Below are 15475 nucleotides of genomic sequence, written 5' to 3' on the forward strand. Positions count from 1 at the left end.
TGTACATTATAATTATATTGTTCAGCTGAATTCTGAAGGATGCTTCTACATAATATATTCATGAGTGCACACTGTATAAAGAAAGAGGGACACAACAACGTTCATTTTTATAATCATAAGTAAGTCAATACCTACGTTTGACCTCGCTTTACTATATAAAAACCGGCTATTAATTTTTTAAAACCAGAACAATGTGGACATTATCTCAAAAGAAAAAAAGTAAGCTTTGTGAATTTACACGCATTCAGTAAAGATATGTTTTTAAAGATGAAGTCAATGCTATTTTTCAATACATGCAATGAAGTACAAGTCAGATCTGGATTTATCAAATGTTGTTTTGTTTTAATTAGGTAAAACAATCCTAGAGCAAATACTTGGAATATTAATGAAATAATTTGGTGCGATTCAAAAGCTAACAAACTATATTTCTGCAATAAAGCTATAAAGGTTACAAGTTTATCGTAATAGCTTCATGTATTCATTGTGCACTATCAGTAAATTACTTACTGAAAATCAATTCATATTAAACCTTTTTTACCCTATAAAAAGAAAAATTTCGAGGTACGCTTATCGTAAAAGTAATAATCTATGGGTTTGTTTGTTTTTATTTTTTTTCGTAATCCTTGAAAGTAGCATGTACACAGAGCTCATAGTACATTATTTCCCAACTGGTTGAGCTGTCTGAAATATAAAAAGAAAATATCATAAAAAACTTTTGAATTGTATTGAAACTGTCCTCATGTGTCCTGTTCAAAACCTTTGATGAAATATAGAAAAATAATACATAACACATATGAGCCGCGTCATGACAAAACCAACATAATGGGTTTGCGACCAGCATGGATCCAGACCAGCTTGCGCATCCGCGCAGTCTGATCAGGATCCATGCTGTTCGCTATCAGTTTCTGTACTTGTTATAGAGTTGTAAGCGAACAGCATGGAGCCTGATCAGACTGCGCGGATGTGCAGGCTGGTCTGGATCTATGCTGGTCGCAAACCCATTATGTTGGTTTTGTCGTGACCGGCTCATATCGTTTTTATGCAGTCGTGATTGAAAGATTTATACCAATGAATGCTGTGTGCCGTTTTGTGCAAGGACAAATTTGAGTGCAAACAAATTTATTTAGAAGAATTTTAATCTCATTTCATTGTTTTGTCCCTTTTCCCAATCACAAAATAAATTTATTAATTACATATTTAAGGTTATAAAAAGGAATACTTACCTTCAAACATGCGTTTGGAATTTCGAATACGTTTGGACCGCTCAACTGATACTGAGTGTAATTACTATACAGAAGTGTTTCGGAGATTGTATTACCTTCAAAGTAAAAAAACATTTCAACATTAAAAGGTTATGAATTATTAGTAACATAACATTTGAAAACAAAATTATTTTCTTCCGCAGTCTGATCAGGATCCATGCTGTTCGCTATCAGTTTCTGTACTTGTTATAGAGTTGTAAGCGAACAGCATGGATCCTGATCAGACTGCGCGGATGTGCAGGCTGGTCTGGATCTATGCTGGTCGCAAACCCAATATGTTGGTTTTGTCGTGACCGGCTCATATCGTTTTTATGCAGTCATGATTGAAAGATTTATACCAATGAATGATGTGTGCCGTTTTGTGCAAGGACAAATTTGAGTGCAAACAAATTTATTTAGAAGAATTTTAATCTCATTTTATTGTTTCGTCCCTTTTCCCAATCACAAAATAAATTTATTAATTACATATTCAAGGTTATAAAAAGGAACACTTACCTTCAAACATGCCTTTGGAATTTCGAATACGTTTGGACCGCTCAACTGATACTGAGTGTAATTACTATACAGAAGTGTTTTGGAGATTGTATTACCTTCAAAGTAAAAAAACATTTCAACATTAAAAGGTTATGAATTATTAGTAACATAACATTTGAAAACAAAATTATTTTCTTCTAAACAAATTTCATTGAACCGTCTCTGCAATTCATATGTATATGTTTTGTGGTCATTGCATTAATGAATATAACAAACATGATAATATGAATAAATACTCGTATTTCAAATGAAAACTAAATTTCATAGATGCTTTTCATATTTTGCTCTTACTTTAATGAAAAGATAATTGAATTTACACGGCCATTCTCAGTTAGAATTTACACCCCTATCAAAATTTTATAAAAAATACAGATTCGCAAAAACGCAAAACTGTTAGTCTTTTTACAAACTTAAACCATCTGTGAAGTTCTACTGAAATTATTTTCAACATCATATAAGTAGTTTTTGTAAATCGGCGGTTTGAAAAGTGTATCCATTTGACCTTTTTAAAATGCCGGAAATGTTCGTGACAAAGTACCGTTTACTCTAAAAAGGGCTCCTAATAATTACATTGATGATATCTTATTGGAATTTACTTTTAAATATCACATTGTACATAAATTTTTAATTGTACAATTGATATCACGAATTACTTGACTAATTAAGCTTATATACTTTTTTAAAAACTCATATGCAAAAAGTGCAAATCAAGATATACTGCTTAACTGTGATTACGATTTGTCTCATTATTATAAGAGCTACGACCCGGTGTAATAAGTATAGTTCTTGGCATAAATAAAAACAGTAGTATCTCTGCTAGCAATTGTATGCGATGTATATGCTTTATTATTAGGTAAATTGATCACCTTACTTAAATTTAAGTACTATGTAAAGCTAACGAACCTTTCAACCATAAACTCAAACAAAAAAGAAGCCCACTTAATACCCCAAAGCATACATATAGACATCAGACAATGATATTTAGTATAAAACCCATTATCTTTCTTGACTTTATAGTATACTGGTTCACATTATTTTGTAGTAAAATAAAGCATCGAATAGTATTTATGTAAAATGATAGTAACTAAAGACATAGCAATACAGCATATCAGTCTAAAACAATTGAAACAACAACACCTTAATTAAAAGATAAACATGTATCAAGAAGTAGAACAGTTTACCAGATCAAATACATTGCTGGTGCTAAGATTTTAATCATATATTCACTAACCTTTTCAATTCAGATATGGTATATAAAATAACGAACCTTTCATTGTCAAATCAAAATTTTGATGATGCTAATATAGATACATTTATATTCAGATATAAAGTTCGGATATAGACATTCGAATACAATTATATTCATTACCTAATGATATCTATTGTAATCTTTTCATTTCTCAAAATTGATATTAAATTGGAATGGCATCTGTAGTAAAACAATTTATAAATGTTTTCTTCAATTTATAACAACTAATTCAATCCAATGAAAACGTGTCAATATGGTAATAATACTAGATTTTACTTTTAAAACAAATAAACATAAGCTTTTTACGAAGAGAAACATTCAGCTTGTATAAAAAAATATTAGCTATATAACGCAAGCATATCAAATTATAGGATCGGAGTCAATTTCTCTAAATTAAATGATATGTTTGTTATTCACTGAAACTGCTTTTTTGCAACAAACAAAGAATTGACCAATTCAATGTTGTCACCTCTCAATTATTTAAATGACCTCCGCGAATATCTTGTTTCTCTTGGCTTCATTACCTTGTAGGGTGTGTCCTAGGGTTCAGCCATATCTTTTCTTCGCCCACTGGACATTGCAATATGTCACGCAAATATTAGTTTTCAAAAGGTTAATCACAATTTCACAACATTGAAGAAGCAACGTATATTTTCATGCTTGTAATACTAGTAATATATTCTTGATATTTTTCCGAATCTTCTTGTTTTATTATTTTACTGAATTACCGCATGTTTTCAGGTTTAGACTTCAGCATAATTGTCTGCACTAAAAGTAATTCCAAAGCTACAATTGTCTAGCTTGAAAAAGACGGTTTTTTTACTTGAAAGGTTCGTGGCCCAAGACAACGAACCTTTCATGGAGTTAAATGTTTATTTTATCATGTTTTCCTCATCATAATAATTTATCTTTATAGAATTGTTTTAAATTCACTTCATATTTTGAATTTATAATCACACAGATATAATGTTTATTTGCTTTTTTTTATAAAACAAGCTTTTCGGGCGAGTACGAGGTTTATTTTTTACATACATCTTTTTCAGTTGTAACGTCTTGTAAAAATCAGACATTCTTTTGATGTTCTTTTTCTGTATAAATAAGATATACTCACAAGATTTTTCTTAAATAATATTATATACATTACAGGATAAGATATATTATTTTATTCATATAAATTATCATAGGAAAGGTTCGTGACTAATGGTCACGAACCTTTCCTTGTTTGTAATCCGACATGGTATTGATAAACATCATTAAAATATAAATTCGCTTATTTCAGTTGAAACCAATATCGTTTGTGATTCGGTAGGCAATAGAAAATTTTCTTGAAATTTAATAATCATGAAAAGTATCAAAATCACTTGCCAAAGGATTTTGATGGGAATTCTCGGTCATGTTTATAACATGCGCTGCGAATAATAAGCAACCATTATAGAAAGAGTTGAAACGTTTCAACCCAAATGACATCATAGTACATATGTTTGTTATCCGCAGCCGTTTACAAACAAGCATAGTGTAGGCGGCATCGAGTAAGATATATCACCGCACGAACCTTTCATCACGAACCTTTTCTCAGCATATTTCAGATTCAATAATGTTGTTTAAACAGCAACAAAATGTTTCATTTTTGGCATAAAATACTAATTTTTACGTAACTTAGAACATTTGATGTGCTCGGGGTACATATTGTAGTCATAAACCCTTTAAATCAGGTAACGAACCTTTCAATTTTAACCCAAACCACATCACAACGTTAAATTCTACATAAATAATAAAAAAATTGTGCACACTATGAACATGGTGATAATATGAAAGTATTGTATTTTGATATTAATACAAAAAAGAACATCTAATGTTGTTTCAATGATAAAAACACTTCACTTGCAATATATGGTTAAAAGGATAACGAACATTTCATACTATCCGGCGACAAACACTAATCCCTTACCATTTTTTATGAGTTATTGTTACTGAGATCTAATTTACAAATTTATAGTCGTGAATTGTTCCAAAATAATACGGCATCAAAGAAAATTAAAACAATACAATTAAAGCATCTTAATACACGTTCACTTTTTATAAATTGGACGGCGACAATCACGAACCTGTCATTTTCGTAACTTTAGGTGAATATTATTAAACAATTATTCATGATCAAATGGCGAGTTATTGTGTGTTATTTAAGGTAACATCTACCTTCTTAAACCAGCATAGATTTACAGGCAAATAACCTGCAATAATGAGGATAGACGGTGGCGACAAGTAAAAACTAAGGGTGTAAATTCTAACTGAGAACGGCCGTACAACATTTTTATTTTAGGAAAATAAATTATATGAATACAATATCAAACAAATATAAATGCAACTTGAATGTTACAGTTTCAAAACCAATAATAATGATGGATTGCACACGGACACATGGTAAAATAATTTTTTCAAGTGCACATCATCTGTACTAAAAATTATGTAAATTTTATCATTTTATATGAAAATCACTTGAATTCGTATATATCACTCGGTGCAAACTAGTCTTTCAAATTAAGATTAACATAAATCACATTCATCCTACTCAGTTGAACAAACATAAGATAATTCCTTATTCTTTATAAGATGTATTTAATTTACAGTATATTAAATATACGTTGATTATAGATAAATTACCTTCGGCGGTTGTTCCATATGAAGTGGTAGATATGGGCGTACAGTCATATGATGAAGTCTCCATCCTTGTTAACAAGTTACCGATAGTTCCCTCCCATATGTGTGCATGTACAGGATTTTGTCCTGACCCAATTACTTCAAAGTTTTGCAGATGTAACTGGCCTATATTGATAGAAAACGGCTGCGATCAGGATACAGAATGGAACTTGCATCAGACAAATGGAATGTTTTTACAATTATTCAATTCATTTATTTGCAAAATGTTGAAAGCAAGCCAAGCCCACTCATAAACCATAATGATAAGTAAGGCATTTTCTTACATTGCAGTTTTTATTCGCTGGCTTTCAAATACTTTAACATAGGTACATAATATATTCTATGATAAAACCATATACCATTTATAGAAAAAAATGTAGTTCAAGATATGCAAATGTCTTCATAAATAAAGAATTAGTCACTTTATCTATTTTTAAAGTTTTAAAGCCTACTTAACTTGGCGATATCTTAAAAAAATCTTAATATATTTGCATATATCTTCATAAATAAAGAATTGGTCACTTTATCAATTTTTAAAGTTTTAAAGCCTACTTAACTTACATTTGCATAACTTTTTAACGTTATATACGAGTTTTTGGTGATATAAGTCCAAATAAATAAATAAATTACTTGACACACAGTGACGGATTCTATGTTCTTCTGATGATATTGAACTAACAGAGCAAGTTCCGGTGTTGTCAAACACGAAGTAACTTCTCATCTTCAAATAAAAGTTACACTTTGACACCAAATATAAACTTTTGAAAAGACATACAAGAAAATATGCATACGCTTTCCAAATTGAGGCATACCGACTGATAAATCCATTGACTTATTGTTTTAAGTTGTGTGTAAGTAAAAAAAATAAGAATGAATATGAAAAACTTATCCCAAAGATAAAATTATTGAACTGAATCATCAAAGGCGGCGAAGAAGTGCATGTTACTAGCACAGAGGTACAAGTGAGGGAATTTCGGTAATATATATACATGCATATAATCAAAAAAATGTTCATTTGAAATATCATTTAAAAAGTATTTACCAATAATGCTATCTTGAAAAAGTTCTGAAACTTAATTGTAACGACATTGTCACATAGCCTTTATTAAACATTTATTATATGTAAAAATGATTTAAAATTTTCTCATTATTACATCGATCTATTTATTTTATATATACACATGGTGTGTGTTTTTAAGGCACAAGGAACTTGGTTTCAGATAAACTATTGTTATCTGTTCACCCTGTGAGAAAAAACTAACACAATATATATTTATATATGGTATTCTATTCAGAACATATAACCTTAAAAGCAATATTATCTATTTATAAAAGGATGGCAGTTGCTTGGCCATGACTGACTTGTAACAAAAACGCATTGCACATGCAATAATATATATTATACAAAATATGTTCAATATAACTTTGATTGAGATTTCCAATATGCCAAAAGAAAGGTTTGTAATATAAATACCAATCAAGAACAATGCCGAATGCTTCTTTAAACACATGAATATGTTACTTGATAAGTGCGCTAGAATGCCAAAGCGCCGGGACAAGACTGCGTCGTAGGACCAAGCCCTGCCAAGGAGTAGCGTCTTATCAACGCCAAAAAATGCCAAAAATGTACATAAAGGCCCCCTACAGATACGTTAGGACCCCCCAATTTTTTGTTTTGGAAAAACTTGTGTGTACTCCGGATATCGGAGGTGGCCCCGGAATTCGGACGCCGATAATTGTAGGGAGGCCCGCAGTATTGCGATCAATGGCACATCCCATAAACAATCTGTATAGATATATTATATATATTCATTTCAACTTGTTCCGGATATCGGTAACTAGATCGGACTTCGATCAACAGCTCCGGAATATTTGGACATTCAATTGTCTCTTCGGACGCCAGAATTTCTAACGACGTAAATCGCCAACTGATAAAATTGTATTTATACTGCATATACAAATTTGTATCTTTCTCCGGACATCGGAGATATTACCGGAATTCGGTAAAGTTTTGAAGTTATATTAATGAAATATTAATATCGTGGATTAATTGCCGGAACTCGGTCGCCGATAATAAGTTAAATGCAAAACTATATGCTATATACTTAATATACTATGTTGAAAGTATCATGCGGAGTCTACGAATGAGACGAAGAGCTAATGTCAGGTTTTATGCCACCGATAGTACGCATATTCTATATATCAAGTTCTTAATTTGAGCTTCATAAATGACAATTGCTAATTCTTTAAATTTGTATCTGTCTATTTTTGAGTTACATTAAAGATTACAAGCAAGAAGGTCGTCTGCATGTTAAATTGATTATATTCTAGTTTTCTGTCATATGAATTCATTTATTATTATTTTTATTATTCATATTTGCATCATCTCGACCATAATTATCATAGCGGCGTCTATCACAACATAAACAAAGAATAATTATTAATAAATGGTGCCGGAATTCGGTCACCACTAATCTCCTACCAGAGTTAACTGACTTGTTAATAATTCATGATATCAATTATTTTTATTCTTAAGGGTAGCAATCTCTGTTATGTCGCAAAATAGCGACAATACCCTCTTTTATATCATTGGTGAATATTTCATTACCAAATTCTGACAAATGAACCAAATCCCGAAAAAGAGGCTGGGCTTCCACTATGTCTTGATGTCGAATATAGGCACCGCCAATTGTTTTACAAAATGATTGAAGTGTTGTATTAAAGCGCCTTCGTGCCCTGTTCAACTTAAAGTGGCTACGTTCACCACGGTAAAACATACGTGGAAGAATTTGCGACCAGACAATCTTTATATAAAACCCATTTTGAATACCTAACTGGTGTACATCATTCAATGTGCGTATTGCTAAAAGCTCAGCCTCATTTAAGGGTGTCTGTCCAATATCATTCCCACCACAGTGAATGATAAGCATATCAGGGTATTTCATATATTTCAGTGCTAAGTGCTGTATGGTGTTTGCCAGATGTTGAACCTTCATACCTGACCTAAAATCCCAAACTATTTTGAGATCCAACCCAAGGTTGTGACCCTTGTTTTCGATGGAATAATAGTAGGCATCTCGGATAATCGAAGACCCTATAACCCATACCTCGGGAGGACCTAAAATTAACAATGAAAATGATTGGTTTATACTCTTATGTAAGACTGATATACATTTGACTTCCAGCGTCCAGCCTGCTTAATTGCTGATTCAGACATACCTTTATTGAACATGTATGTGGCTCCACCCATTCTAAATGATTGTGATTTAAAAATGTTTAGAGGTTGTCCCAAATATTCTAGACATTTTCGTAAAACATGCTTAAACTGGTATTGGGTTAATGGCTTTCCATTTGCATGACATAGATATTGACCTTGAACGGCAGGTCTTTGTCTTTTATAATTTTCTAAAGTATGTTTGAGCAACACGGCGTCTTCACTCTCGAAATTTACCCGTATAGTTTGACCTTTACCCATCTGATCTGTTTTAGATGATTTTATGTGTATTTGAACAAATGAATCATTTGACTGAATTTCGTTGCAGAGAAATGCAGTTTCGCTCACGCGCATTAACCCAAAAAATGCGAGTAAAAAAAGCTGTTTTGAAAAGTAATGCTTCATAATCGGACATGCATATAAACACCAAGCTATGTATAATTTGCTTAAGAAGGTGCAAAGTGATTGGCCTGCGAGAGTCTGATCGACTTTGTAATCTTGTTCATTCCTTCTAACATTTTTCTTACTATGAAAAATTTAGTATTGTCTTGGAAATTATTCATTTTTGTTTACATAGCTAATGGCAGCGATGTGACAGTTTACCGTTTTATATGCATATCCGCCATGTGACATGAACGCTATATATTCTACGATTTCATTTAGACTGGGTGGCCAAACGCTCAGATAGAGCATTGAATTTCTAAAATTTTCTAAATGATTCTAATCCCGACTTGTAACATTTGTTTGTATTCTCACTTAAAGACATGTTTACCAGCCGAATGATTTCATGTTGATAAATTGCTGAAAATCAAATGGGATAGAGAGAGGGGTTCTGCTAGCATTTACAGGCAAGCAATTCTGCAGTCTACGGAATTGTAACCTACTTATTGCGTCACATATATCATTTTTCTTCGACACGATGTGAATTGCTTTTATTTGTATATTGTTATAAAGCAATAACAAAACAAGTTTTCGGAGCAGAATCATGACTTTCAGATTTTGCGATGATTTTTTGTTAAGAATCTGCACAAGACTCATGTTGTCACAATTGATGATAATCTTTTTTTCCTTTAAGCTTTGATCCCCATGTGTAAAAGGCCAATAGAATAGGGACTAATTCAAGAAGAGTAATGTCTTTAAATACCTCATTACTCCAAAACATCGGCCATTTAAAAATTATCCATTCCCCGTCCATGTAAGCACCACAGCCTAAATGCCTGTTACCAGCAGCATCTGAATAAAGGTCAAGGTCATGATTTGACGACCAGTATTGATCACTGAATATAGACACACCATTAAAATGATCAAGAAATTGCAGCCAAGTTCTAATATCTTCCTTGTGATCTTTATTCAAGCGAATATAATGGTAAGATCTCTTTGCCTGACACTGTGCAGTGTATAATCTACAGTTAAAAGTACGACCTGCTGGTATTGCTTTCGTGAAAAAATTTAAAATGCCAAGAATTGATTGCAGTTCTCTTAATCTAATTTTAGGTTTGACCAAGGCATCTAATAGCAATGATTTTGCTTTATTTATTTTGTCAAAGGGAACTCTTATTTCCATTTTAAAAGAATCAATCTCTATCCCTAATTAAGTGATGATTGTATTAGGGCCTTCTGATTTATCTTCATTTATAGGAATATTCATATCTTTACAGATGTACTCAAAATCCAACATGAGGTTTGTGCAATCCTCTGTGCCGGCTTTTCCGGCAAAGAAAAATCATCTAAATAATGATCTAAGTTTGACGAGTTTGCATATTGAGAAACCGCCCAGTGAAGGAATGTTGAAAATTTTTCAAAATAGGCGGGGCTGACTGAACACCCTTGCGGAAGCATTTTTTTGAATCCAATACTTGCCATCAAATTTGACACCTAATAAATCGAAATCATCAGGGTGTACAGGGCAGAGATTGAAGGCCGATTTAACATCTCTTTTCCCCATAAGTGCACCAGGGCCTAAACACTGTATTATTTTTATAACATTGTCAAAACGGGAATATTGAACCATAGTTATTTCACGATCAATAAAATCGTTGACACTAGTTCCATTATAAGGATATGACAAATGAGTTATTAGGCGCATTCCACCTGTACTTTTGGGAACTAGCCCAATTGGATTGATACGTAAGTTTGCAAATGGTTTAATTGTAAAGGCACCTAAAAAGCGTCCTAATTGTACTTCCTTTTCAAGCTTTTTTGCTAAAATTTCCGGGTATCTAATCGCAGACTGCAGATTTTTTGCCGTAAATTCGCAGTGGGGACCACTGTATTGCAGCCTAAACCCCTCCCTGAATCCATGTAATATAAAATTTGCATTCTCCTTATTATAACCTTTGAGCCACATTTCTAGACGCAAAGTATCTATTGGGGTGTGCCCAAACCTGGGATGTCTGAAATGATTTTGGCTGAGATTATTATTAGATCTGTAAGCATTTACAAATCCTGGTGTAGGTGATCTGCAAAGCAAAGCAGAATGCGGCCCGGTACATTTTTTACATTTATGCAAGTACTGACAACCCGGTTTTGAACAAAACCCTTTACCGTTGAACTCATAGCAGTGATTTTGTTTGTTTGATTGATTTGAGCTTAGATTCGTCATAGATACCAACCATATCTCAGCATCAATGTTTGACCATTTTGTATTTGGATATTGTGACATTTTATACCTGAAATATTTGTCATATTTTTTCCAGCCAATCGGATTTAGTTTTGACGCAGATCGTATTGTGTTTAAATAATGCAACAATTCTATGGCTAATTCGGGGTGTTTTGCAATCAAAATACTCATATATATTAAAAAGGCATCAGTCCATTGTTCAATTGACAAAACAGTATGTTTAATAGATCTAGAACTATCAGACAAGACTAGTACGCCATTTACAACTTTAAAGATTTTACTTTGAGCGGAGGAATCTTTTTCTAATAAGCATGTTAAATCAACAAATTCTCCACTCAATATTTTTTCTTTTTTGTACTAGCGTTTACATGCAAAGCCATATCAGTTACTACCGAATTGAAAACATTTTCATTACCTGATGTTTCATGTACCATCGGGGGCTGCCCAACCACAGGTGACTCGAACATTCCTCCAGCAGGAGACATCTGCAAGCCTTGTGAAGTTGAAGCAAATCCTTCCGATACCGAGGCCGTTGAAGGAACAGCTCCCTGACAATGCTGTGTATATGGCACTTGCATTGAATTTGAAGGATACAGCGACTGTTGTCCCAACATCCCTGGGACATGGGTATGTGTTACTGGTACAACTGAGGCTGGTACTACACAATTAGCCAGCTGCGAGTAATGACCTTGATTCTGTACAGATGACGTATTCACTGAATTTGAATGATAGAGCGACTGTTGTCCCAATACCCCTGGGACATGGGTATGTGACGAGTAATGACATTGGTTCTGTACAGATGACGTATTCACATAATCGTTCTGATTAGAACTGATTGATTTGACCTTGGTCCTGAGTTACTGCTGCATAATTTGTTGTTGTTGCATTAGACTGAACTACAGCCGGCTGCTCTACAATGGGTTGCATGGAGACTTCAATCTGATGGGACCGTCTCCCTCTAGATCTTGTGGCTGACCTAGTCTGCCCTCGCGTCTTCCATGTAGATTTACAGTTCCTCTTAGGCCGAGGCATTTTCTCAAGAAATAAAAAATTAGATTTAATAAGTAGATTATTAACTATCAGTCAATATAGATATAGCGGCTAAAAGAAAATTAAATGTCGAATATATCTTATCTCCGTTAATAGATAGAGAGCCTCCAGACTAAACCTACTGTAACATGTAGTTCTATATCTAGCATTCCTGCTGATCAAGTATCAATAATTATTGTTATTTACAGTACACAACAAGATCAAGACATAATTTATGAAATTAGTAGATATTCAATATTAATTAAATCTACCATTAAAAGTAGAACGAAATCTTATTCAATAAATAAATCTTAAATCAATTTTAAATTAATTTGTAAGAAAAAGCAAAATGTCGACCTTCCTGCTTGAATTCCTCGAGGAAAAAGGATTGAAAACGCGCAAGGTCTCGATGACATCAGATTTAATTATGACGTCACGCACAACACGTGGTTGAAGCAACAGACCGGACGAGTTCTCTCCCTTTAATGGGGACCAGATAACTGCATTCATTTTAAAGACGAGCTGTAAATGAATGGATTTATATAAATGAATTGCCATATCAGTGGATACCAACAGTTTATGCTTTGCGGCTAAATGTTTGGGTTAATTTACATTGTTATAGTCGTTGATTAATATGTACGAATATGTGCTCTTTGTCCCGTTTGTATACGAATATACTCTCCCTATTTCTCTGTTCATCTTCAAATCATAATCATAATTAAGCTGAAATCTGTTCTGTAAGAGAAAAAATAGCAACAATTAACAATGGACTGAATCGAACAACTTTCGATGTCATTTAAAGTGTATAAAGCTATATATCTGATGCAAAAATTATTGTTTGGATTTCAAAATGGAACACTTCCAAATTGTTTGTATGAAATAAAAATGATAATAAACTGCCTTAAAGCGAGTGGCGCAAGCAAAAATCATTGCTAAACGGATAAAACTCTACTTGAAATAGCAAAATAATATTTTGTTCCTGAACATTTTATTCTCTTTACGAACATTATTCATGTGTATTAACCCATTACCTACCTGATATACACGCCTTTTAACGCCTTTTTCATCCCCTTCCCTTTTTGTTGTCTCAAATGGTGAAAAATGCCTTATTAAGGCCCCCCAACACTTGTTTTTGTTTCAGAAATGTTGTTTAAAAAATCAACCACTTTTTCGGCGCGGCCCCCAACCAAAAGAAACATCAGGGGGTTGCCTTAAGGGGATGTGCCCCCTTCTGTTTGGGGGGGGGGTTGAAGCGGGAGGTATTCCCCCTCATCGCCAAGAAAATTTTGGACTTGTGAGAGGCTAAAAAAGACCCCAGATCGATCATAAGGTAACGTGTAACCAACGCTGAAAATCCTTTGACTCTATCTCAATCCATTGAGAAGTTGCAGCACTTTGAAATCAATTTTGATGGGAAAAATCAACGCAAAATAGTGATTTTTGGCAATTTTGAGATGTCCCCTCGTTGCCATGATAACAGGAAAATGTTGTTATAAAGGCAATGGTCAAGTCAACATTTGTGCCAAGTTTGATAAGTATTGAAGCACTTTTTATTGTTTATATAGTTATTTGAACTTGTAACGGGAGACTTTTCAATGAAAACAGCCATTTTTACCAAATGCTCATGAAGTAAAGGGTTAAATAACAGAGACATTTTATGTTACAACTTTTTGGGGAATCAACCATATAATAATGGAACCAATATAATTTTACTGTTGATAAATTTTATAAAAAAGAATATTTCATAAGATATAGATGTATACACTTAAAGTAAATCAGAGCAGAGCAAAAACTTCCAAAAAAAGGTACAAATAATTTTTATTCTTTGTGGGAATGGTGTAATTTTTTGTGATTAACAGAATACTATAATATTTGTTTTCAACGCGCACACATCTTTTGACTTGGCATATACAAACTATTATCAGCAGCAACAAATTGCCACGACTTCCTCATCCCCTAGACAAAGCGTCGTAGAAAAGCAAAGTTAAGGACGTTTTTTTTTTTGACGTTCAAAGCTCACCACTTAAACTTGAAATTCGATACTCTCTTCTGCAGATGTCCTGTTTAAGCAGATGTCCTGACTGATGTCGAGGACAGTGGCTCATAACAGTGGATGGAACGATGAGGGTGAGTTCTGAGAATAGGTATTTGTTTTTAAGCCAGTTACTCAAACAAATTCTATATCAGATAAAACAAAAAAAAACTCTGTTATATCCTGATATGATCTGCCCTTTTTCAAGAGAGTTGTGAAAACCCTAACCTGGCCGGTGAACTTTTTACTAACACAACATCTTGTCTCTTGCACATCAACAAGCCCTACACACAAAATAAGGGCGGTAAATCGCAAAATGCAGCTCATTTTTACCATTTATTTGAAAGTACTATGCAATGAATATCGGTGTTTAGAAATATAAAGATAAGTTACAACTTAGACATGTTGATCTGTTTTAATAACGGATAATGTTTATGTTGCTACGGTCTTTGTCATGTTTTTTCTGATATCAGTATAATTCAGTTGACAAATGTGATATATGCTTTTACGTTCTTTTATAGGTAAGCAGATGGTTATGAAAAGCACGTTCGTATGTTGCCAAACTTCTACGTAACAAAGGGAAATCAAAGAACGGTGTGCACTGTTGAATCAGTATTGAATACGATTCAATAAAATCATAAAGAAAGTGAAAATCTCAAGTCAAGACATTCTTGTAAATACTAGAATGTCCACCAGCCATCATGACAATGTTATGGACCTTTCCAGTTTTTCGTAGCGGAACATTTAGCCACACCTTTTCCGTTCATTGCTAGGTCAACTGCTCACAAACAGTATCACAAACATAAACACGTGTTCTTTTGTGCAAACCAGGTTAACC

The 15475-nt window shown here is 33.3% G+C and overlaps 2 protein-coding genes across 2 annotated transcripts; both read right to left on the reverse strand.

The window, feature by feature from the left end:
• Window positions 1–587: 587 nt before the first annotated feature.
• Window positions 588–6573, reverse strand: LOC132734487 (uncharacterized). The gene is made up of 4 exons (XM_060721232.1): window positions 6373–6573; window positions 5707–5868; window positions 1758–1852; window positions 588–681 (listed from the first exon to the last, which is right to left on the reverse strand). The coding sequence occupies exons 1-4, from the start codon at window positions 6461–6463 to the stop codon at window positions 658–660; spliced, it is 372 nt and encodes a 123-aa protein (XP_060577215.1). The 5' UTR covers window positions 6464–6573; the 3' UTR covers window positions 588–657.
• A 437-nt stretch (window positions 6574–7010) lies between these two features.
• Window positions 7011–12975, reverse strand: LOC132734488 (uncharacterized). Its single transcript, XM_060721233.1, has 2 exons — window positions 11992–12975; window positions 7011–8860 (listed from the first exon to the last, which is right to left on the reverse strand). Exons 1-2 carry the CDS (start codon window positions 12188–12190, stop codon window positions 8274–8276), a joined length of 786 nt encoding a protein of 261 aa, XP_060577216.1. The 5' UTR covers window positions 12191–12975; the 3' UTR covers window positions 7011–8273.
• Window positions 12976–15475: the final 2500 nt, after the last annotated feature.

Source organism: Ruditapes philippinarum, unplaced genomic scaffold, assembly GCF_026571515.1.
Source record: "Ruditapes philippinarum isolate M1 unplaced genomic scaffold, ASM2657151v2 ctg13895_1_1_1_1, whole genome shotgun sequence".
NCBI classification, from domain to species: domain Eukaryota; kingdom Metazoa; phylum Mollusca; class Bivalvia; order Venerida; family Veneridae; genus Ruditapes; species Ruditapes philippinarum.

Bases quoted from the DNA above. Each gene is read 5' to 3' on its own strand.
- LOC132734487 (XM_060721232.1), bottom strand. From the start codon at position 6,463: ATGAGAAGTTACTTCGTGTTTGACAACACCGGAACTTGCTCTGTTAGT. The intron at 5,869-6,372 runs GTAATTTATTTA...CTATCAATATAG, and splicing joins AATCCGTCACTGTGTGTCAA to GCCAGTTACATCTGCAAAAC. The intron at 1,853-5,706 runs GTAATTTATCTA...TTTACTTTGAAG, and splicing joins ATATGGAACAACCGCCGAAG to GTAATACAATCTCCAAAACA.
- LOC132734488 (XM_060721233.1), bottom strand. From the start codon at position 12,190: ATGTTGGGACAACAGTCGCTGTATCCTTCAAATTCAATGCAAGTGCCA. The intron at 8,861-11,991 runs GTAATGAAAATG...TGTTAATTTTAG, and splicing joins GATGGTACATGAAACATCAG to GTCCTCCCGAGGTATGGGTT.